The sequence below is a fragment of the Molothrus ater genome, chromosome 8, assembly GCF_012460135.2.
Source record: "Molothrus ater isolate BHLD 08-10-18 breed brown headed cowbird chromosome 8, BPBGC_Mater_1.1, whole genome shotgun sequence".
Classification (NCBI taxonomy): Eukaryota; Metazoa; Chordata; class Aves; order Passeriformes; family Icteridae; genus Molothrus; species Molothrus ater.
Genome location: NC_050485.2, coordinates 2,084,203 through 2,108,559, shown reverse-complemented (window position 1 = coordinate 2,108,559; position 24,357 = coordinate 2,084,203). Strand labels below are relative to the sequence as shown.

At 45.4% G+C, this 24,357-nt stretch overlaps 1 protein-coding gene across 1 annotated transcript; it reads right to left on the bottom strand.

The window, feature by feature from the left end:
- Positions 1-308: 308 nt before the first annotated feature.
- Positions 309-23,729, bottom strand: PSAP (prosaposin). Its single transcript, XM_036385213.2, has 14 exons — positions 23,626-23,729; positions 14,221-14,354; positions 12,627-12,701; positions 11,821-11,946; positions 11,380-11,574; positions 10,501-10,644; positions 9,922-9,978; positions 7,095-7,208; positions 6,162-6,257; positions 5,781-5,967; positions 5,478-5,629; positions 3,783-3,863; positions 3,169-3,276; positions 309-2,618 (listed from the first exon to the last, which is right to left on the bottom strand). Exons 1-14 carry the CDS (start codon positions 23,678-23,680, stop codon positions 2,583-2,585), a joined length of 1,560 nt encoding a protein of 519 aa, XP_036241106.1. The 5' UTR covers positions 23,681-23,729; the 3' UTR covers positions 309-2,582.
- Between the last annotated feature and the right edge of the window lie 628 nt (positions 23,730-24,357).

The following is a 24,357-nucleotide window of genomic DNA, read 5'->3' as shown; positions in this document are numbered from 1 at the left end:
CACAGGGGAAGCCACATTGAGTGCGAGTCAGCAGGCAAGGCCGGTATCAAGGAGTCCCTGTGCAAGGCAGGATTGCAACACGGGGCTCTTGCCTCACAGCAGGCATTGTGTTTGTCCAGGGAAGAGAGGCAGCAATCCCAGGCAAGCCTCTTCCACCTGCAGAACAAAGGCTTGATGGGACACGCAGCATAATGGGAACCTGAATCCATTCAGTCCCAGATTCCTTGGGATGTGCCTTCTCCTGGCCCTGCAACCAAGGGGAACCTCAACAAGAAACTTTGCCACGGAGAAAAATGAAACAAGAGAAATTATCGGTTTACAGAAGTTTTTATTGTTCATTAAGGAAGCTTTTGTGCAAAAAAACCAAAAAAAAACCAAAAAAAAAGAAAAAAATCAAGACAATGTTCTTTAGAAAGCAACTGCACAGTGTCCCCCCAGCATGACTCAAGCAGGTCGGCTGCCACAGTCCACAGGAAGGGAGAAAACTAAAGGGACTCCCAGCAGCAGCACAGGACTTCCCCTGGCTCACCTTGCCCAGTATGAATCCCACTAAAAACCCCAGGAAAATAAAACCTTCCCACCACCCTGCCAAGCTGTCAATGCAGCCTCACCTCCCCCTAAAAAAGCTCCACACCATCCAGTTTAAAACACCCAATGCCACACTCTGTGCCCTGGTGTCACACAACCTGTCCCTCCAGGGCAGCACTGCCCAAGGGACAGAGCCCATCTCCTATCTGCTCCAGCTGGGATACACCACCAAACCACTGCAGAAGCCTGCCAGGACAGAAAGCTGCAGGTATTTTATGTCTTTAGGGGAAATTTTCCTCTTTTTTTTTTTTTTTTCTCTTCTTTAAAGCCATGAGTGCTTCAGCATTCAGGAAACAGGGGAGAATCACCTCTGTTGCCATCTGCCAGCACTGCCCAGGCTTTTAGCATGCACACAGATCAACTAAAGACCTGCAGTCCAGTGGTTTTCCAATGAAAAATACTCTCCTTGCTGCTACAGCATTGTTACTGGAGCTCCTGCATGCCCCACACACCACAGGAACAGCAGGAGTTACCAGAATCTTTCTGAACAGGACTGGAATTTTCAAAGCTCCACATCTGCCCAGCTGCTCCTTCCCAAAGGTCTCCTCAGAGCTACCTCAGTGCTCCTGGCCTGGGGATTAACCTGATCAGAAATGCACACCCAGTGCAAGGTCTGTCCCAAGCAGCACAAGCAGGATTCTCACCCCCAAGGCCTGCCATGTTCCCAGGGTAGCAAGCCTGCCTTGAAGGCTTTTTTGGGGGGATTTTAGGTCATTTAAGTGGAATTTCAGAGAGGTGTGAAAGGCAGGCTGTCAAGTGTGCCAGCAGAGCTTTAAATAGCCACTTTAGTGCTCCTACCACCTGCCATCTCTGCTTGCTGCATTTCCCAGCAGAAATGGGAGCAGCTCTGGTAACAATTCATGCCTCCAGTTACTCAGCAGGGTGTCAGGAAAAGTGGGTGGGCAGCAGTGGGAGGTGCCCCCAGGCCTCACAGCACCTCTCAAGTTTTAGATGACTGAAATATGCTGTGAGAGAAAAAGCAGAGCAGGGAACAAACAGGTTACAATGAAACCCGTTTTTCCACCAATTCCCCCCTCAGTGCTGAGCTCCCTCTGACATATTCCCAGCTCCTGCTGACTTGATCCTCCTCCTCCTCCATCTTCCAGTGACAGCTCATGCTACCTCCTCAGCACCCAGCTGGCTGCCTGTGGGAAGCTGCAAGACCAAGCAGAATTGAGCAACTAGGATAAGGAAAAAGGGAGTGATTCCTCAGGTACACCAGCATGCTTCAGGAAACTGACATCCCACGGGACTGGGCTTGGCAGCAGAACACCCCTGCTGGGACTGAGCAGCCCAAGGAAATCAGGAGGATGTGATCAAAGGCTGAGGGAGGGATTTCCTTAGCTAGAACAACACCGTGAGCCACAAGCGTGGTCACTCAAATGCAAAAGGCTGATCATACAAATGCATCTTTTTAATTATCAGTGACTTTGAAAGGTAGCTGGGCACACAAAGCCCACTCCTCTGTATCTGCAGAGCTTTGAAAATTCCAGCCAAAAGGGTTCCCAGATTCAACATTATCCCTTAGAGTTCCCATACACAGAAAATAAACATTCCAGCCAGATGTTAAAAATGCAAAGCATGTAAAATCTTCCCAATGCTGCCTACAGAAAGACATTTGAAAGTTTAGCTGCTATCTTGCTCTTTTTTTAAAAATTAAAAGATAAGAGCCTTGTCTCATTTCACAATCTCTCTCATTCTTCCCAGCACATAAACACTTCAGCCTACCAATTAAAAAAAAAAATCTACAACACACTGACTATTTTTAGGAGCATAATGGGTTAAACTGTACAATCAGAAATATCTTTGTTAAGTCAACAATGAAAATCTGATCCTTCAACAGCAGCACTGCTACAGAAGAGTTACAACAAAGGAACTTGAAGGTCAAATTGTTAATGAGGCAGAGAGGAGGGACAGGTGAGATACAGCTCTCTGCCAACCTCAGCCCACATTTCCTAAGAGCCATGGCAAACTCAGAACAGGAAAGTCTTCTTCTAGTTCCACACATGACGTTTGCAGTGATCAACAGCCTAAAGGGGAAGAAATAGCTGATATTAGTGGAAAAAAGCCAGTTTGCAAACAAGCAGTTCAACACCTTATCCTGAGCCAAGATCTTGGGAGCAAATCTGTTTTTCTTAAAGTAAGTGATTTCAAAGAGGACTAGAATAAATAACATCCTGAGCCTCAGCAGCCAGGAAGGATCTTTAGGAAAGAAGGCTGATGACCCTTAGCCATTAAGGCCTGGCAGAAAAAGCAATACTGGAAGCCAATTTTTAGAGCCTGCTGAGAGATTGTGACATGGTCTGTTGGCTGCAGGAACACTGACTAAATATAAAGCTGACACTGTACCTTACTAGACATTCTGAAATACTGGCAGACAGGTGTGGGACACAAAAAGGAGAGGAAAGTCAGCTTTGAGAAAGCTAAGAGCTATTAAACACTCTCTAATCAAACTAGTACCCTTTTGCTTATTTTGAACTGGAGTTCATCCACTTCCAAGTGCAGTAGAAGCCAAAAATGGCTCAGAAGGAGCTGTCAAGGATCAGAAGGCAACTGGAGGCAGAAGGCAGCTTTACTTACATTGCACTGAGCAGCAGTGTCCATGTTCTTACACCAGTAGCCTGGACCCCAGACACAGGCATCATTCCCCAGCAGAGGCTCTTTAGCTGACTCACACACTCCGAGTTTCTGGGAAAAGGGCAACAGCACAGTCAGCACCTTCCTAGCTGCACCAAGAGATCTCCAGTCCAGCCTTATGTCTGAGCTTGTACCTGAGGCAGTGTGGAAGCTGCAGGAGCTCCCACTGAGGTGACACCTGCAGCTGAACCAGCAGCCAGGCAACCTGAGCCAGGGAAGAGTTCAGTTACTGGAACTCCTTCGTATCAAGTTTTGAAAAACAGATCCTCTAGAGAAGGACCTTTCTCAAGAAATGTCACTTTGAGGGCCCATCACAGCCTGTCACTGAACCTCAGCAGTGGATAACCCCTGGCAGTCTGTCCTGCTGCCCTTCCTGCTGCTGGGCTGGCAGTCACACAGCTGGCCATTCAGCAAGGCCCAGGCCTTGCACAAGGGGCTTGCTCCAAGCATTCAGTGCACTGATTTTGATTCCAGCAGAGTTTCTGCTTGCTGGGCACTGAAAGGCATCCAGGACTGTATCAGAGCCTGCCCTCAATAAAACCAAACTCAATACTCACAGTGCAAACAAAAGTGGGATCCATCACCTCTGCCAAGAGTTGCACAACCACGGGTTCATACTGTTCCACAAACTGCACACACTGTAACGAAACACAGGGTGAGAGATTCTCCTGTGGAGCCTCTGAAAGCAGAGGAATGTGTGGGCTGCAGCAGGCAGGCCTGTGTGCTACCCCAACACCACACTCCACAAGGATAAAGCAGAGGCTTGAGCTCTGCACATGGCACAGGAGTCAGGCACTAATCACACAACTACATCATTGTTCCTGCCAGCTCACACCTGCCCACTGCTGTCTGTAGACACACCATGAGGAGAGAAGGGGTCACAAGGAAAAGAACCAAACAGGACAGGCTTTGGGAAAAGAACCAAGCAGAGGAAGCTTTGACTGCAAAGCTTCACCTCTGATGGTGGAGATCACGCCTGTCTCAAGAGGGAAGCACACAGAAGCAGCTGGAGACAAACTCCCTGAGCAGGACAGCAGCAAGGACTCCCAGGCACTTGCACTCCAGTTATTCCCTCAGACAAGGCTGCAGCAGGAGCACTGCCTGCCAGAACAGCCTCTCTCCCTCTAGTGGAGAGCTGGCTCCAGAGCTGAGGAAGATGCTGCTGCTCTCAGCAGAGACAAACAGCACCAATTAATAAAGCAACCACAGCTATTAAACAGCCTCACAGCAGGAAGAGCTGTTCCACAGCTGCTTTAAGCCTCTATTCTATCCCCAGTAAACTCACAAGCAGTTGCCACTTGCTGACACTCAGCAGCCACCTAATAAGATTTTCAGGTAAATCTTGGTATCAGTGGTCTAACAGGTGTCCCACTGGAATTACACCAGCCTACCTTCAATTACTTCATTAATCCCCTGAGCAGGATCAGTGTTGAGGGAAAAAAAATAAATAAAACCTTCAAGTGTTCCCACCCACTGTTCTCAGAGGATTTCTAGGCAAACCTTTCCTGACTGCAAATTAGTGCAACAATCCAGCCAGTCAATTCAGACCCTTAAAGCAGACATCTATTCAAGGGCCTGCCAACTCCCAAGGATGGAACTGAGCAAAGCTAATCCCCTGCACCCCAAACTCCTTTAGTAGAGAATGCTGTTACAAAAACCAACAAGAGAAGCTGCTCTCTAGTTTTCCCAAATACTCTGCAAGATGTCCCTGCCTATGGCAGGGGGGTTGGAATTAGACAGATTTAAGGTCCTTTCCAACCCAAACCATTCCAGGATTCTGTGTTTCATCCTCCTGTTCATCTCCATCTGCCCTGCCCTGACTGGAAGGCAGGCTGCCACACAGCAAGGTCATTCAACTGCCTCAGATCAAGTCTTTCCCCACCCCCCCCTTTTTTTTATTTTGTTTGCTCTACTGGACAGGAGAAGCTGCTATGCTTTGATGTTATTTAGTAAAGGGAAAAACCTGAGAAGGATCAGGTTGTTGGACACAAGGCAGTCCCAGCTGCACCTGTGGACAGTTTGTCTCCAGCCAGAGACAAGGCATTTGGCCAAACACAGAGACCTCTGTTAGGAGTACCTGGACATTTATAGCAGAAGCAGAGACACTTGAGAGACGGACCTAAAATTAGCATATAGACAAAATATCAGATGAAACACTCAGAAAATGAGGTTGAGCTTGACTGTCAGTGTTAGGAGCTATGTAAACACCAAGACCATGGCTTTTTAGTCTGCCTCCTGCACAAACACCTTACCTGTTCACTGACAGACTCTGGCAGGAAGTGACAGACTTTTTCCAGTAAAGCTTCAATTTCAGCTGTCGTGGCATTCTTCTCTAGCTCCTTGTCTGCATAAGCCACCACCATCTTGCAGATATCACAGAAGCCACCTGCAGGTTTCACCACAGCTGAGAAGGGAAATAAAAAACCAAACCAAACATCAGGGTTTGGGTAAAGAGAAAGAGAAGGAAAGAGGCAGTATCAGCAGTGTCCTCAAAAAGAGACCTCATAGGTGAACCAGCTCATTTTGAACACCACAGACCCCTCCTCCTCACCCACCTGGCTGCTGGGGAAGCTTGCTGGCTGCACAGCATTTCAGCATGGCACAAACAGCTTCAGGATTTGTTGCCTCCAAGAGCATGTCAATCACAGCCTGGCCATAGACCTCGATGAAGTCCTTGCACTGGTCCTTGACAGTGCCTGGGAACAGGCGGCACACCACCTCCATCTCATGCACAATCTCCTCCTGAAGCACAGGGCAGGGGGAGAAAATGAGGGAGAGAACTTGGATTCAGTTTATAAGCACATCTTTTCTGTCCCACCCAGGATAGAGATGTTGCTGTTGTGAAAACAGGCAATAAAATTGATTTTCCTTCCCCTTTCAGTGCAGCCCCATCCCAGCCAAAGCTGGAAGGGTACAATGGCCCACCACTCACACACCTCTGTCTTGTTGCTCTCCAAGAGGCCAGTCACTTCTTTCACCATGGTCTCACAGATTTCACACAAGGAAAAAGTCTTCTCTTGAACTGAGGCCTTCTGAGTACAAAGAAGAAGAAATACACACACAATAAATCCAATAAATCAGCACTGGACCACATCTGACAGGGACAATGCCTAACAGCATTTACCCAGCTGCTCACTTTGGGCTATATTCAAAAGGTCACACAGAATCCAAAACCAACCTCAAAGGACTCAGTAAAAAGCCTGTCTGAATGAACAGGCATTTTTTATGACTAATTTTAAGACTACAACCCCCAGGCTGTACAAAGAGTTGAACTCAGTAGATACAATAATAAAATTAACAATTTTAATAAACAATAAATAAATAAATAAATTTTAAATAGATAAACAATCCCACAGAGACAGAAGTCAAGGGAAATATATAGTGGTTTTTAAAATACATTAATGGAAGACAACATTTCCTAGAATTGAGAGCACCCTCATGTTTGCAAAAATACCCTTAGGAGAAGCCAAGGTGCTTCTTCAAACTCAGAGCTTCAGCATTCTGACTCTGATCCCTCACCTGCACATGCAGAGTGCTGCCCCATTTTTAAAAGAGATCAAAGTATTACTGCAAACAAAGAGCCAAACTCAAACTGAGAATTTACATTTAAGGTGTCATTCAGAACTGCTGGAACAAGAGTTCCCCTTTCAATCCTAAAGCATTACCTTGTAGCTCTGGTTCAATGCAGGCTCTGCTGTACAAACAAATCAATCAGCTTTCCTACTTCACAAATCAGCATCAGAAACAAGAAAAGGCCAGGAATTTATGCAGGGAAACTTGGATTATTCTGTGCATGAAAGCTCATCTTTTTCACCTGGTTTGTTACACTAAAGCAAAAAGGAAAGCAAAGTACAAAAAGCCCATCTTACCTCCACAATTTCCATTTTCACCTCATGAACCACCTGAGCTGGCACCAGAGGCTGAAGGGGAACAGACTTCACAGAAGAACAGAACCCAACCATGGCACAAATGTCCTTTGGTTGCTGGAAAGAGATGTGTAAGCAATTTTTAAAAGTCTAGAAGTCTCTGCCCTTTCTACAGAGCCTGTGAGCAGGCACAGAGAGCAAAATTCTGAAAGGTTCCAACACAAAATTCATGACTACTTCTACTTCAAGTATTGCCAAAGCATTTGGTAAGGTTATAGGCAGGACAGCTACTGGATGGAATTTAGCAGTTCCTGTTAAAGAGGAAGAGGTTAAAAACCCCATTTAAAAAAACCCATGAGCCCACACTTTGCAAGCCCTTCAAAAGGAGTTGACTTAAGAGCTACCAACACCAGAACAAGCCACCAGCAGCATCACATCAGAGATGCATCCACAAAGCTGCTCCCCAGCTTTAAGTAATCACAGGAGAGGCCAATTATCCTGACTTCAGAGTTCACCCAGAAGCTGAGAGAAATGCCTAGAAGAACCTCTTTCCTCATCCACAAGCTACCTTCTTTAAAGCTGCCAGAAACATCATGTTCTGCAAACAGAAACAATTTCTCTCATTACTGAACACAGCCTACAAGAAACAAAAGTTGAGCTTGTTAAAACCCAAGCCTAATCATCTGTATTGCAACAACTGAACTTGCAGTGTTCTCACAGTAAGAGAAAACAGCAAACAGAAACATAGTCTGTAAAAAGGCTTTCTTTCTCAAAGAAATACACTCTTCATGCATTTCTTTTTTGGAACATACATTACTAAATGCACAAAGAAATGCCAGACACGAGGCAAACTGTTCTGAGGAGGACACCCAAAGTGAGAAAGGCTGTACAGAGTGAGACACAAAACTTGCATTTTCTCACCTAAAGCTAGAAAAAGACACCCTTGGTCCTCCAGGTCATTAGAAGATCACATCTCACCCTGTTCCAAGCTTCCTACAGCAGAGGCTTATCCCAGAGTTAATATTGACACATCATGCCACAATCTCATGCACAGGCAGAAGCAGCACCTCAGAGACACTGTGCTGCTTCAGACTACTCCAGGCAGCACCTTTAAGTCAAGCCTTTTGGTTCATGCACTGTAAGAAGCAGTTCCAGGTATGAATGTTACAGCAACACCCACATACACACAGGTTCCCTCACAGAGGGGTGACAGACACAAGGTCCCACAGGACAGGTTCAATTAAAAGCCCCAATTGCTCTAGGAAGCTTTCACCTTTTCAGTTCATATACTTCAACCATCTATACCATTGTCCCAGATTTAAAAGTTAACCAAGGAAAGACCTGGGGACAGCTTTGCTCAAGCCCTTTGGAGCCCAGACTTTAAACCAGTAGCTGCCAGGAGCCACTGGCATGTTTTTTCCACATCTATCCTTCTTCTGTAAAAGGGAGGATATTTTCTGCTCTACTGACCAAAGCATAATCAGGTTGAAATCTTGGTAGCACAAAGTGGTATCTGGAGCTGGAAGTAGGACTGATGCACTGGAGGAAGCCTTTAGTCTTTCTCTGTTTTAATCACATAAATATCCCTTGTATCTGTCAGCACTGAGCACAGTCACACCAAGTGTACAGCTAAGAGAGCCAGAAGTGAACTACAAGGCCTTTAAGAGCAAAGGGTGAACTACAAGCAGGCTATCACCACAGGCAAGTTGCTCACCTACCTGATCCTTCTGTTGACAGGGGAGATTGGAGACAGAGGAAGAAAGGAGAAATTGAAGATAACAGTTAAGAGAAAAAAAACACATCAAGCACTTGGAACTGCATATATTCTTTGCACAAAGATAATGGAATATGACACAGTCCCCACCCCAAAGATCCTCAGCTACAGCAACTCACATTTAATTGCACAGTGCTAACCAGCATTATTCATCTGCAGTTATTAAGGCATCCTGGGCAAGACTACCTCCAGAGAGTCTGGACAGCACTCAGATGCACACCAGGTGTAGTCATATTCCAATTTCAGCCATGAACAACACACTGCATTGCAATGCTTAGAATGAGAAACTTAAGTGCTGTTGGAACAAACATGGACTTCTCCCCAAATGTTTAAGGAACAGGATGAGCTTCTGAGTAGCCTATGGCAACTGGAAACAAGAAAAGGCCACTATGTTGCCAAATTCAGGTTCAAGGCAGCCAGGTCTTCACCTGTAGTTTGTTATGTCACCTGTGGCATCTACAGACTGCACTAAGGAAAGGCTTGGCTGTGTTCTTTAAAGTCCCTCAGCTCTCTGGCTAAAGAGGTGCTGTGTATGAGGTAAATGAATGCTGCTACAGAAGGCACCACTCACTTTCCATGGCTCCTGTCAAAGCCCAGAGAGCAGGAACCTTCAGACAGCAATCCCAGAAGGATGTGCAGCCTTGTTTCCAGGAGACACCTTATCTCTCACACCTGAACTAATGTTGCAATATTGTGACAAAGCCAACTCTCAGGTCGTTAACACAGTATTTGGGGAGGGGGAAGTGGTGTAAGCACAGCACTGAGATAAAAGAATATAAAGGAACATGTGCAATGTATCTTCATATTTCAAAGGATTAGAGTGCCTTTTGCACTGTAGAAGTGGTTATAAAATGGAAGAAATGTGCTAAAGAAAGCATCCTGAAACTGAAATTGCTATCCAAAAAACACCAAGTTCAAAGCATTAACACCAAGACTTAGAGAGCAAGGGCCCTCCCCAAAGTTTTGCTGCAGTGCATGTTTCCTGTTTCCAAAGAAGTTAGCTACACAAGCCAGAGAAATGAAGTGAGAGCAAATACTGGACTCTGCTGATCTTACCATGTGCATCATCATCTGGATGGCCAGGTCAGAGTACTCAGAGATGTAGCTCTTGCACTGCAGAAAGTGGGAAAACAAAGTCTCATGACTACCAAACCACTTGTGCTGTAGAGTCCATCTAGAATTTTCTACTACATCTCAAGGTATTAATTTACCTGTTCTACTGCATAACAACAGGTCTTTCAGAGCTTGGCCCAAATACAAGACTGGCATTTCAGGTTACAAAACTGCTGCACAGGTAACTGCTTAACCTTTTCTCTTCCCCTCAGGGCAAAAAGGCCCAGCCCCCACTGATACAACCACACTACCCACCCAGACCATGTTTGTGGAAAAGGCCTTTAAGGGCTAGAAGCAATCTGGAGTCCTTCTCTCCCTCCCCAGTCCCACACATCCCACCCAACTTTCCTGACCACAAAGTTTACCATTTCAGTGGTGTTCTTGTTAGACTGTGTTAACACATGCAACATGTCTCCTTTGTGATACTAAATAGAGAATATGATCAGGGGATTAAGGCACTGAACAAACTATTTTATGTTTGCTTACAGGAACAGAATTTTTCAATAAAAAGGGACAGTTTACCATATCAGACATGCCAGGTCCCAAGCGGTCACACTCCTCCTTGGCATGAGCAACCAAAGACTTCACAAAAGAGGAGTTTGTCTTCACAGCCTCCTGAACATCAGTGACCAGCTGAATGCAATCCTGGCACACATCCCCACCAGCCTGGACAAAGAGAGAAAGGAAACTCAAGTTGACACAACTTCACATGACATGTTTCAGAAGCTCCTGTTACTACCAAGTTTCACAAACCATTCTGAGCTATGTACAAACCTTAATAAATACTCTGGGAAACACTTTGAAGCCTCAGCTAGTAGGGAGGCAGACAATCCACTGCTGGTGTGTGCAGCAGCCACTAGATGGAGATTAGGTACTTACTTGGCTCCAAAGCCAAGATAATAGTTAAGATACCCAATCTTCAAATCTTTTGGTTTTGTTACAGACCACACTGGGGAGGTTTCTAAATCTGACATAGATCTTACCTGCTCCACCCACAGCAGCTTGCTCTCAGCCCACTCACTGCTCAACTCCCACACCCTGGCTTGCTGTCAACACTCAGCCTCTGCACCAAGTTCATTGCCTCATCTATTCCCCTTTGTCAACTATTTGTTCTTTTCCAATCCAGTCTGTCACCTTTACATTCAAAGACAAATGCATCCCCTGAGGGGCACAGCTAGCAGGTTGCTCAAAATATGGGAAGAGCTGTTCTTCCTTTGAACCTTTGAACTCTTTGAACCCAAAGCTTTCTCTCAGAAGAAATTGTTTTCAGCAAAATCTGCTTGATTATCACAGTCCTGGGTGGCAACAGCACAGCACAAGACTTGCCTCTGCAGACTGTAGAACTTAATCCAAGATTATACATATGGTCCACACTAGAACAGGCCTTAGTCCTAGGCTTACCTTAGGCTTCTGCTTGGCCTTCTCCTGAGGGTAAAGGAGAAGAGGCACGTTAGCCATGAATGGGGATGCCAGCTCAGAGAAATCCAGCTCTGGGATCTTGTTGGTCTGGAGCTGTTTCTGGAGTTTCATTGCTGCAAGGTGCTTCTGAAGGGAGTGGCACAGAGCAAGGGCACTGCACACAACCTCAGGTTTATCCTGGGGGAGACAAGATACACACAACAAAGCTCCAAACTGATGTCACTTTTAAAGTTCAGAGTAGAGAGTCATTCAGCTGAAACATGGTAAGACAGGGAAAATGTTTCATAGCAAGGAAGGAGTCTTCAAACTAACAGTACCAGTGATCCACAAAGGATTCATATGCACAATCTGAGGCAGAAGAGAAATTCTGGCATCAAGAGGAGCACAACTTTTAATACCAACTGAAAATTGTTATCTACTTACAAGCTCTTCCTTGACCATATCCATGATAACTGGTAGGTAGGAATCCACAATTTCTTTGCACTCAGAGATAAGGCTTGGGTCAGGAAGAAACTCACAGGTCTTTTCCAAGTAAGAGCGGATCTCATCCTATCAAAGATGAGGTAAGCAGAGACAGATTATATTTCTCTCTCAAATGCTCCTTCCATTCCCAAAAAGCACAAGACAAAGCCTGAAACAAGCTCTCAGAGTCAGGTAGGTCCAGGTAGCAACAAGCAGAACTAGAATGAGGTTCTACACTACAGACACGTTTTCCCCAGTTCTGGAGCTTCAGTGAGACCCTGCCACAGCACAAACATGTCACATGCTCGTGTGGCCTGCACAGCCCAGCCTTGCCAGAACACATCACTTACACTCAAGAGGAGAAAGTGAACTTCTGGGCTCATGGGACAGTGACTTGTTTAAACAAAGTACCCACAGGCTGACAAAAGAAAAAGGGAAGCAGTGCCCACAAAGCAAAACAAAAGCCAGCTGGTGTAACCACCCACTCCTAGAGACTGCAGTACCCCACCTTTTAATACTGGCACAAAAACAACTTTATTAAGTATCTACAGTCAGTCAGGGATGTGTTAAGGCATGGGAGGCTCTAGAATTTGCTAATTTCTAAACCAGCAGAGGCTGTTTAAAAGCCTTTCCTTATGCACTTCAGTCCCTTTCAACATCTGCTGCTTATGTTAGGAAAACAACACAGACTACTCTTCCACCCCCTCACCACAAGACCTTGAAACCAAACAGTGTTTTGGGGCAAGGAGAAAAGGAGCTTTGCTTACCTCAGTGCCATTATCCTTTAAAATTTTGCCAGCAACTGTCACAAGCTCCTTACACAAGTCACAGGGAATACTGCTCTGGAGAGAGAAGCAGAGAGTTACTTGGAGAAAGAATTAAGTGCCTGTAAGAGCAGAGTGTGAATAGCAACACAAAGGGCAAACATTACACCTGGAATTAAGGAAGAAAGATGAGGCCAGGGTGGGGAGAGGTATTTTTAAACAGAGTGAGGCTATTTCAGGCATGTCCAGCCACAGTTTCGTCAGTAAACCAATGCTGGATGAAAGCTGACGTGCTACTGCTTGTTCATTTCACCTCCTCCCAGTCCCTGGAAATACAAAGTTGATTGCCCCAAGACACCTTCTCCTTTTACCTTTTCTTTCAGAGTTCACACTTGCTAGAAATCTTAGAACATTTCAGGCTGCTTCGACCATTGTAGCTGTGATCTGACATTCCTCCCTTCCCCTACTTTTCCTTAAACTAAAGTATCTCTGCACAGATATAGCCAATGTGGACTGAATTAATCTGTATGTAAAACACCTTTTTCTCCCCTAGAAAACTGAGAAACAATACCCAAACTACAGCTCCACCTAGTAAAGCAGCCCTGACATTTAGTGCAAATGCAACTTGAAAAGTAATGAGAAAATGATGTGTATATGTACTGTATGATAGGTGCCAATATAAGAATTTAATCAGACAGTGATCTGCAGATGGACATTCCATTCAATTTGAAGAGGCCACATTAATCAAATCCATGATCTATTGGAAAAATGTACTCAGTTCAAATAATTCTCATATCTTCATACCGGTCATGTAGCTGCTGCCTCAGTGACAATCTAGGCAGAGTGTGCTGCAGTGAATGAAATGTCTGATTTTAGGGACATCTTGGAGACAGCAGGGCCATGCATTACAAGATATAGGCCTGAACTGCTCCTAAGCACCTTGTACTCCCCAGTACCACTGCACTGATTGCCTTGCCTGGGAAGCCTGCTGCATATTCCAAAGCTGCATATTCCAAAGCTGCATTTCAGTCACCTGCAAGCTCAGGCAGCTGCTTTCCACTGTGTCTGGTTGGTATTTCCAAGACTTTCTTTAAACTTGCAAAAGTTAAAGAATATGTATGGGAGATCAAAGAATATGTATGGGGATCAAAGGGTGTTACTAAATATAACATTTGGACTATTCTTTTCTGTAGTGCCTTCCATAATTTAGCATATGCTGCATCTTTCTGGGAATTTCAACCTTTGAGAAAGACCGAAATAAATACACAGCCTTTTCATAATAATTGCTCAAGTTCAGAAAAGACTCCTCTAAATTAGGAGTCAGTAATAATGCAGAGGAACAAGTGAAATCCACTAGCTCCATTCCATACATTGCTGGGTGATTGTGCAACAGGTCACAGGAGAAGTCAGCAGACAAGTTGTGCAAGGCAGAGCAGTGAAAAGCAACCTCCATCCAGCACCCAAATTAAGGCAACCTCAGCAGAGCCTGATGTAGCACTTAACTCCCATCAGAGACTTGAGAAATCTCCCTCAGAGTGTGGACAGCATCCACCTGAGCCCCAGGGGGGCCTGGGGGCTCTCAGAGGCTGGCACTTACCACGGCAGGCTTGCTCCAGACGTTCTGCTGGCAGTGCTTGAGTGCCCCGCACTGCGACGCCGTGCGAATGCTCTGGCACCACACCTCGGGCCCCTTGGCACATTCCTTCTGCCACAGCACAGGGCTGGCCACAGCTGCCAGAGAGAGAAAACTCACATCAGCCTTCCCAGATGCCTAAAGAACCACCTGTTTATTTCATGGTTTTAAGCACATTGCAATCCAGAAATTTTTGGCCTGTCCCAAACGCAGGTTATAGAGTCAAAGAAAAAAAAAAAACTGGAAAAGGCATAAAGGTTGAACTTCCAGAGTCTCAGCACCTCAGCAATCTGCTCCTCCATCATCCACCTTTTAACAAAAGAAATTAAAATCCCAAAATAAAAACCTCACTTTGCTTAGCACACAAGAACTACCAGATTATTTGAAACAGCAAAGCTGCTCATTACAGAAATTTACACTACAGACAGCTGTGTCACAGACATCTTCTATGAAAAATCCTTTCCTTAGGATTTTTCCTCCTGAGAAGCTGAGAGGCCTCAGGAACAAAATGTAACCAATGGTTATCTGCTGCTGTGGAATGCAACAGGGGCATCTGGGATTGGTCTCATGTGGTTGTTTCTAATTAATGGCCAATCACAGTGCAGCTGGCTCAGACTCTCTGTCCGACACACAAGTTTTTGTTATCATTCCATTCCTTTTCTATTCTTAGCCAGCCTTCTGATGAAATCCTTTCTTCTATTCTTTTAGTATAGTTTTAATACAATATATATGATAATAACTCAAGCCTTCTGAAACATGGAGTCAGATCCTCATCTCTTCCCTCATCCTCAGACCCCCGTGAACACCATCACACAAAACCTTGCTTTGCTTAGCACACAAGAATTACCAAATGATTTGAAACAGAAAAGCTGCTCATTACAGAAATTTACCCTACAGAGAGCTGATTCCCAAAGCTACCAGCTCCCTGCTCTCCTGCCCTACTGGCACTTCAGCTCTGAGCCAGCCTGTGATCGCTGCCTGCATTCCTCCTCCCGCATGAGGCATCCTGTTCTCACACAGCGAGTGAGAGGGTGAGGACAGATTGTAGATTAGGAGCCACAACAATGTACACATTGCATGCAAGACTTAAAGCAGGTACAGACCAAAACACTGACCATAAACAGAAAGCTTTAAGAATGTTCTTAAGGAATGTTCTATCATACTTTTTAAACACACTAAATCTATTTAGACTTCCTTTTTTTTTTTTTTCCTCTTGGTTAGGTCTTCAACTGTATACAGAAAAATCTGTGGGGGTGAAAAATGTACCAGTCCTTTTTTTGGACATTACCTCCCATCCCATGTGGGACTGCCATGCAACCTATAGAGCTTTCAAGTAAGATACAGAATATCTTCTCTGGACAGTGTTGGTAAAGAAATGGAAAGTATCTGCTCGATAAGCTATCAGTAGGACCAGTGAATCAGATGCATGTTTTTAATGACTTTCCAAGCTTTTTATTTTTTTAATTGTGCTGTCTGGACCTGGCCCCCAACTTCTCCCAGTTTCTAAAACCATCCTGTGTGTCAGTTAGCTCTGTTGCCTCAGGAGACATTGCAATGCCCTGCATTGCACTAACCAATCAAGAAACAACTCCTAAAATCCTACAGCAGGCAGCCTCCAAAGAAATCCACCACAGTCCAAGCCTACAAGGCACTGCTGCCAAACTTTATAAAAATTTAAAAAAGCAAAACAAAACAAAATATAAACCCAACCTGTTCAAACCTATTAGCTGTACAGGTGTTCTCTACATCAATACTGCTTGCACATCACAAAACCCTGTAAAATTACTCTGTCAACCACGAGGCAAGAGTTCAGGTGTTTCATTCCTTCATTCCTATGAAGCTTCTGGCAACGTTACAGCAGATGAACAATCACTTTCCCATTTCTCAGGCCTTGTTGTAGGCCATTAGAGGATCGATTTAAAGCTGAATTACAGTGCATCTACAAGGTACAGGGCACCACTCACCAAACAGCCAGATAAACACTGCTTTATAGGTGGCATCCTGCAGCCTTCTCAGCTGTTGATTTATAAAGCCTGTTTACACTGGGCTGCAGAGGAATGACCCATTTCTTTGAAGAAAAACGTGCTTTGCACGCCTGATTTTTTACACAAGAACCCAGAGCTTGTCACCCTCTCTCCCAGTAAAAAGCTTCATTGCATATTATCCTTGAGAAGAAGTGCCTGGGAGACTGCAGGAGTAAGACTTCAAAGCTTCTAATAATGTATGGTTAGCAAAATATTTACAGCCTATTCTAAACTCCAGCATTATTGATCTGGAAGCCTTAAGAATAGTTAATTTTCAAAGTCAGAGAGGCCAGCCAAAGAGCTGTCAGCTCTGGCAGGGTGACAAAAAACAAGAATACACTTGGTTGAGGGAAAGTTATTCTTCCTTTTCAGATACTGGCACTGAACAGTGGTAGGAAGGCTCTGGAAGGCAGAGTCAGGCTCTGAATGAAGTCAGTCAAGACCTGGACTTTAAACAGTGGAATCAAGGATTCCCAACTATTTACAAGCACAGCTTTTAACCCATGCCTTTATCAAAAGACAATTACTCCTCCTGCATTGAAGCACACTGTAAACTACAAAACTGAACTATACAACTCCAATAATGGTTATTCCAAGCAGTCTCTCCATCTCTTCATTTAGGACAGTGTTTTAAAGCCAAATGGAGGCATTCATGCTGTAACTTGCATTGGTTTGATCAGGCTCTTAGTGAGCTTTCAGGTTTTGTTTGATTATTTTACTTGTCAGATCTGTACCAGCTTCAGCACAATGTCTTGCTCCTTCTTCCTCACAGCCTTAACAATAGACCATTATTAAGTGAATGACAAAAATATTATGTTGCAGAATTATTTTCAGTTATCAGCTTTGCTGGCTGTGTGTCAAGACAACTCTAAATTTTAATGTTTTCAGTACAGATCTTACAGTCAGGCAGTGACTAAGCAATTTTGTTTGTTAAGGCCCCACACACATGGCTGGCACATTTTAGAGCAGCTAGAAAACAAAGATGACACACAGTAATCATGGCTTCCTTTCTCACACCTCCAACAGTGACTTCAAACATTGTTAAATTCTTACAAGTTTGTTCTGTACTATGAGAACTTTTGTTTGAAATCTTGTATCTAATATGAAAGGATACACCTTTGTTGCAACAGTATCCACCCTCCCTTTCTGAACATCCTGGGAAAAACAGAAACAAAGCTAAAAAATTCTGCATTTCTTCAGATCCTGCAGATTCAGAAAAGAATAACTGGAAACTCTCTACTGTTACTTTTTCCCTTTTAGCTTGCTCTCCTATTTAACTATGAAACAGAATTTTTGCCTCATATATTAACTTATATTACAACAAAAGCAAACATGCCAGTGAGGTGTGTTAAGGCCTTGTGCTGTCTCAGAATAAATAGTTTTGAGTTTTAACTCTTCCCTCCAAATAGCCTTTGCTACAAAAGGAGCAATACCTAAACATGGTATTTCACATCCCCAGCACAGCAGCAACCCAAGAGAAAGCAAATAAAGGAAATCCAAGGGAATTACTTTCTTTGTTATCTCTGGCATCTCTTTATTTTATATATTGTTCTTTACCTACGGTCATGCATTTTTAATAGATTTCTCATTTCTCTGTAGATCACCTCTCAACAGTCACATATCATGCTCACCAAGAGCTATCCCCCCCCATTTCCTCAAGTTCTTGCAAACCACTGTTTTTAGAGCATCAAACAAGTTTATCTGTGAAGGCCAAGGGGTTCCTTTACTCATCCTTTTCACTGTTTCTCCTTTTCTGAAACACTTCAGATGTGGCTTCTTCAATACAAGAAAAAAAAGTCTTTGCTTTACCAAGTTTATCCTAACATACAGACACAAATTTGGCAAGTAGAGGTGATGGCCCTCAGAAAATATCACCTTTTCCACTTGGCTTACAGAGCCCTGCATGTGAAAGCACAGCCCAGTTCTTCACTTCTCCCCAGGAAACAGGGACCTGAAAAGAAGGAAGTTTATAATGGCTGGATCACCATTCTGCAAGGACAGCTACAGGAAAATTGCCAGGCAATTACCTCTCTTGGAAAACACCTTCCCTTCCCTCATGCATTTGTCTCACTCTTCTTCCACAGAGAGCCAGTCTGGATTTTTTTCCTCTAGATTCTCAGAAAAACATCCTAAGAAATCCCCTCCAAAGCTGCACTGAAGCTACAAATGAGACTTAAAATTTAACAGCTTCTGTAAGAGTCAATGAACAGGGATTCTGAGGGGCCAGACCAGATTCCCTAAAGAGCCAAAGGATGAACCAGAAAACAACCACCCAGAACACAAAGGAATTTAACCTGAACACTCCAGCCTCCTCCAAACCCAGCTGCTAGAAAAACCCTTGATTACTGACAAATTAACCTGTAATTTGGGGGAAAAAAAATATGAGGAAAGTGCTGAGCTGCTGTTCAACTCAATGGATTGAAGTAAAATGTGAAGATCATTTAGGGTGCTGTCAACTCTCAGGCTTTTTATGTGTCCAACTTGCATGAGTGTATTAACCTATTCATCAGGAAGGTTGTCATTCCCAGGCTGTCCTACTTGCAATGCTAAAAAAATTAAAAATTCATTATCTCCCAGAGACACCACAGAGCAAGGAAATGCATCAGCCTGTGCCATCTGTGCTCTGCCAGTTACTGACTTTTCCCCGTGTCCTTTGAGACTTGCAAAAACAAAGTGTGTTTAGGTTAAAGAAGTCAAGAGGGATCAACTCTCTTCTCCAAAGTTTACAAAGTGTCAAGAAGTGAAGGAGGAGTCACTGAAGTTATCTGGAGGGCTCAATACTCCACAGCCTCTCTGGTCGGTTAATGAGTGAAACTTCAAAAGTTGTAACTGCAGCACTCACCAGCGACTCTTGCCAAAGGGCCTCTGGATTAATGAGGCAGTAAAATGACCATAACATTTGAGGGATTACAGGCAATTTGAAGAAAAAGTGCAGGAAAAGTGGAAACAGCTAAAAATAAGTCTTCCTCTCCAATATCTACTGAGGAAAAACGCAACTTGAACCGTGTCTAACTAGCACAATGGGCAAGAAATGAGTTTGGAGCTAACACCACAAGCAGGCTCTTCCTCAAAGCTGGGAACTCATTCTCATTTTGGCACACTGCCTCTGCCTCAGGTGCTCCCTTGCTTCCCTCAGCAGAGCACAAGATGACAGGAGAAGCAGTGTGTGTAGGTACAAAGCAATCACAATAAAATTAAAGAGAGCAGAGAACTGGATGAGCTGGGACAGTAAAAGCATCTCTACTGGCCCAGAAAATTGTCCCAGGTAACTGCAAAGGTTGCAAAAGAATGGTTTCCAAGTGGCAGGCTGCCTGAGATTTTCCTGTGGCAGAATCCAGAAGATTCTGGACATTAAGTGGATGTTCCAGGGCACCTGGTAGTCATCAGGAATAAGTGGCCCCATACTGTATGCTAAGATATTCCCAAAAAGTTCTTATGAGCAGCATTTCTCCCTGCAGCAGATGCCTGTAGGAATATCTAAAATATTTGGGGCATATTTGTGGTCCATGTCCATTGTTTCTGGGTTTGTTCTGAGGGTTTTTTTGTGGGGAATGCAGAGGACAGATTTCATGTGAGTCTCTGCAGAAATCCTGGATTTATCATTCCTTTTTCACTAGATAAATACATACACGGCAAAAAGACTGGGTAAATCTGCTATCAGGCATCTGAAACCAAACATTGCCTCATGACCAAATACAGACAAGCACTGCCCTAAAATACATACACACACTTCAATGTCGCCTTTTTAATTGCAACAAGAACTCTGATATTTTAGCAGCAGCAAACAAATTGCATTTAAAAGCTGCTCCATTAAAAAAAAAGCAAACAGAAAGGGAGTAAACCCTTTAAGAAAAAAACAAAGCCTCTTTTTATGTCAGAGTTCTAAGGCCCCAACCTGCTTTGAAGAATGAGACGTACAGGAGATACTGGAACAAAAACCCCATGGCAGGCAGCAGGAACAGCTACAAAACCAAGATGTGCCTGCATTTTACACCAGAAAAGCCTTCCCTGAAATAGCTCAGCGCAGCCTCCCGGGGAGCCTCAGCTGCCATCAGGTGACACATCCAGTTTTGCTGACAAGCTCCATCTCCCTGGCTCCACCCTCCCCATGCCCTCGGTGCACCGACAGCACACACCGGGGCTGCAGAAAGGCTGCCCGGGGCTGGGGCGTGACCAGGGGCGGGCAGAAGGGCTGGCTCGGCTCCTGCGGACACAACCACCAACCTTTTCTATTTATACCTGGCCGGCAAACAAGCAGGGGATTGTGCAAGGGCAGGTTTGCGCAGGGCACATGACTGCTGTGCTATCAGAGCGCTGTGTGACAGCCTGACCGTGCCTCAGAGGCAGCTACTCCTCCAGGAAAACACAGGTTTGATTTGTATATCATCACAGCACCGTTTGGGCCAGGAAAACACCTCCGAGATCACCGAGTCCAAGCTGTGACCAATCACCACCTTGACATCCAGACCAGAGCACGGAGCGTCAGCTCTGACATTTCCTGAACACCTCCAGGGGTGGTGACTCCACCGCCTCCCTGGGCAGCCTTTCTGAGAAGGAATTTCTCCTGATTTCCAACCTGGACTTACCCTCCAGACCCTTCCCCAGCTCCATTCCTTCTCTGGACGTGCTCCAGCACCTCAGTGTCCTTCCCATAGTGGACACAAGAGTGGAGGTGTGGCCCCACAGTGCCCAGCAGAGGGACAGTCACTGCCCTGGTCACACCATTGCTGGCACATGTCACAGACATCTCTTATGGAAAATCCTTTCCTTAGGATTTTTCCTCCTGAGAAGCTGAGAGGCCTCAGGAACAAAATGTAACCAATGGTTATCTGCTGCTGTGGAATGCAACAGGGGGATCTGGGATTGGGCTCATGTGGTTGTTTCTAATGAATGGCCAATCAGTCAGCTGGCTCAGACAGAGAGCCAAGCCACAAGACTTTGTTATCATTCTTTCCTATTCTATTCTTAGCCAGCCTTCTGATGAAATCCTTTCTTCTATTCTTTCAGTATACTTTTAATGTAATATATATCATAAAATAATAACTCAAGCCTTCTGAAACATGGAGCCAGATCCTCCTCTCTTCCCTCATCCAAGAACCCCTGTGAACACGGTCACAGGCACAAGACACCTTCCACTCTTCTCCTAATTTCATCTGCACCAGTGGGCTGCTTTTTTTTTTTTTTTCTTAGAAACCACATTCATAGCAGAACAAGGCTGCAAAACTACAGAACAGTCCAGTTATCTGCTTTATCCATATCCTCAAGAAAACTCAAGCCAGGCTAATTCAGCTCACAAATTTCCCATCCCCACACGTTCTGACCTGTGTTTGCTAGAGGAATTACACATTAACTTGAATCTGCCTTCTTTACAAGGTTTTAAGTCTACAATTTTAGGAGAGGAGGGATGTGAAAAATTCATATCCTCAAAGTTTTTACTTTCCACTCCCAGTTTAACTTTTAATTTAGCAAAAAAGGGCAGGGAAGGAAATACTCAGTTAAAGAGAAACTGAGTCCTGCTTTAAGAGCACACCCAGCCTTTCTCCTCCCTGCCTGGCCTCAAAGACAAGAAACAATCAGAGTGCACATCAGTAGTCCAGAGATGCCAGGACCTGTACACCCTGCTTTAATTCCTCTGTGTCTCCCTTAAAGGGAAGATCCACAGAAGCCCTGTAAGTAGGTCAACCAAAAACCCTCACGGCCTGTAAGGCAGCCAAGTGACTCCATTAGGACCTGACAAGGGTGGCTGAATGTTTGCACAGCTAATTAGCCAGCTGGGCAGACAAAACGGTGTTTCCAGCAAAATCTTCAGGAAAATCTGCACGGCAGGTGAGGCAATGAGCACTCAGAGCCCTGGTGAGAAAAGCCAGCTGTTTATTTGTGTAAAAAGAGTGGCCTCTAAGGAAAAACAGGCCTGACTAGTCTCCTGCTGCCCTCAGCTGCATGACATGCCTTTAACAGGTAGGCCAAGCAAACCCTCATTGCTGAACTGGTTTCTCATTACAATTTCCCTAAACACACTAATGGGAAAGCTGGTGGATACTTCAAGGTGAAGCCTTTTCACTTTCAGAGCCCAAGAAACTGCAATGATTTCAGCCATTTGGAAGCAGTCCCAGAAGGAGTGGCAAGTGATGGCAGCTAATTCAGTGCAGAGCAGACTCAAAGGACACTGTGAAAGCACAAAAACATGCAGAGTGAAAGCTGATATTTGCTTTCTGGCTTCCTGCTTGAAAATTCTGAGGTAAGCCATTAAAGTGTCCACCTATCAGCATATTAAATATTATCAGTATAGCTAGGGGAAAGTGTCCCTGTCCTAGGCAGAGGGCTGGAACTAAATGACCTTTAAGGTCCCTTGCAAACCAGGCCATCCTATGATTTTATGACATTAAAACTAAAATAAAGGACAAAACTCAGGTACAATCATGAAAAATTTCACAGGATTATTTACTGTATTGTGCCAGCTGGTTACTCCTATGGCCTTTAAACAGCCAGCTGGGCTTTTTTTTTTTTTTTTTACTTTTGAAATGCTGCAGGTTAAGCTTGTGAGCAAATAAGCTTTATTATTAAATAGTCTAATTTAGAAGAAAATTCTGCAAGTAAAAGTGTTGGGCTTTCTAGCTATTCCATCCCACAGCCTAAAGGTGTATTATTGCTCCCCAGACTATGAATCATTTCTGTATCTCTGTCAAGCTTCTGCAATGTACAGAACACAAGCACGGCATGCTCTAACCTCGAATCCCACAGCTAAAGGGAGACCATCATCCATCCCCCATCACTTTCACCTCAGCAACGACAGCTAACGAGACGGCGAGCAGCAAATTCAGTGGAATTTTCCATGGGGAGCAGGAGATCCTAATGCAGAAACACCACAGCAAAGGCAACCTCCCGCCATCCGCAAGAGGATTAGCGGCCATCTATCCCTGAAGTGGCGGAGATAAACAGCGCTGCTAGCAGGAAAAAAACAATCCCTCCCGAATGTCCCCACGGCTCTGATCCGTGCGGGACGAGGGGGCACATCCAGCACGCTTCCATCGGGAAAGCATTGATTTCCCCACCAGCAGCGGGAACGGCCGGATCCTCACGGGGACTCCCCCTTCTCCCTGCCCTGGGGCTATTTTTGGGCGACTCTCCCCCCTCCAAACACAGCATTTCCATCACAGCCACCCCGAGGGCGCCCTGGAAATCCGCACTGCCCTCATGCTCCCTCAGTCTGGGATCTGGAAGCGAATACAAACAGCCTCAGGACCGGCCTTCGCCCCTCGTCCCGCGCACGCTGAGCGCTCTCCCTGGGCCCACCGAGGCTCAGCTGGATGGGGAAGGGGCTCGGCAGGCGGAGGGCAGCGCTTACCGGCGGCCAGGAGCCCGAGGAGGCTGAGGAGCCCGAGGATCAGCGGCCGCGCCATCGCTTCCCCCTCCGTGCCCGTCTGCAATGCGGCGCCGCCGGCACCGCCCGCGCCCGCCCTTATATAGGGGCGGGGCGCGCACGCGCGCACGCCGCCCCGCCTCCCGCGCACGCGCAGTGGCCGGATCGGGGCTGTGAGGGGCCGGGGCCGCTCAGGGGAGGGGAAATGGCGGCCGCGAGTTCGCAACTGCGCCTCGTCTAGCCCCGTGCGGCCCCCGCCGCTGCTAACAGCGCTGTCTGGCCGGGAAGAAATAAAGCCTTCAAGGCGATTTCTGCCTCCGCTGCCCTGAGGCAGTGGGAGTCCCAAAGGAGGGAGTTCCCCCCACATAGACGAGCCAGGCTGGCAGCGTCTGATTGAGGCACACATCGATATGGAGACAGTGTTAAGGGGTTGGAATGCACCTTTTTCAATCCGCTCCCGTGCACTTCCCACTGTCTCCCACCTGGCTTTGAACAGCTCCAGGAAGGTGCATCCACAAACCTCCCTGTGCAGTGTGTGCCAGTGCCTCAACCCCCTCACAGCAATCAACGTTTCCTCCTAATATCCAATCTAAATTACCTCTCCTTCAAATTGTACCACTGCTGGTGAAGAATCCCTCCCTAGCTTCCCTGTGGCCTCTGTGAAAAATGTGTATTTTATGATTGGCTTTTCGCAAATATTCAAATGAATAATATATG

Excerpts from the sequence above, each read along its gene's own strand:
- PSAP (XM_036385213.2), bottom strand. The coding sequence starts at position 23,680 with ATGGCGCGGCCGCTGATCCTCGGGCTCCTCAGCCTCCTCGGGCTCCTG. Across the intron at positions 9,979-10,500 it reads GACCTGGCATGTCTGATATG|TGCAAGAGCTACATCTCTGA; the intron begins GTAAACTGTCCC and ends CACTTTCTGCAG. Across the intron at positions 5,630-5,780 it reads CAAGCTTCCCCAGCAGCCAG|CTGTGGTGAAACCTGCAGGT; the intron begins GTGGGTGAGGAG and ends TTCCCTTCTCAG.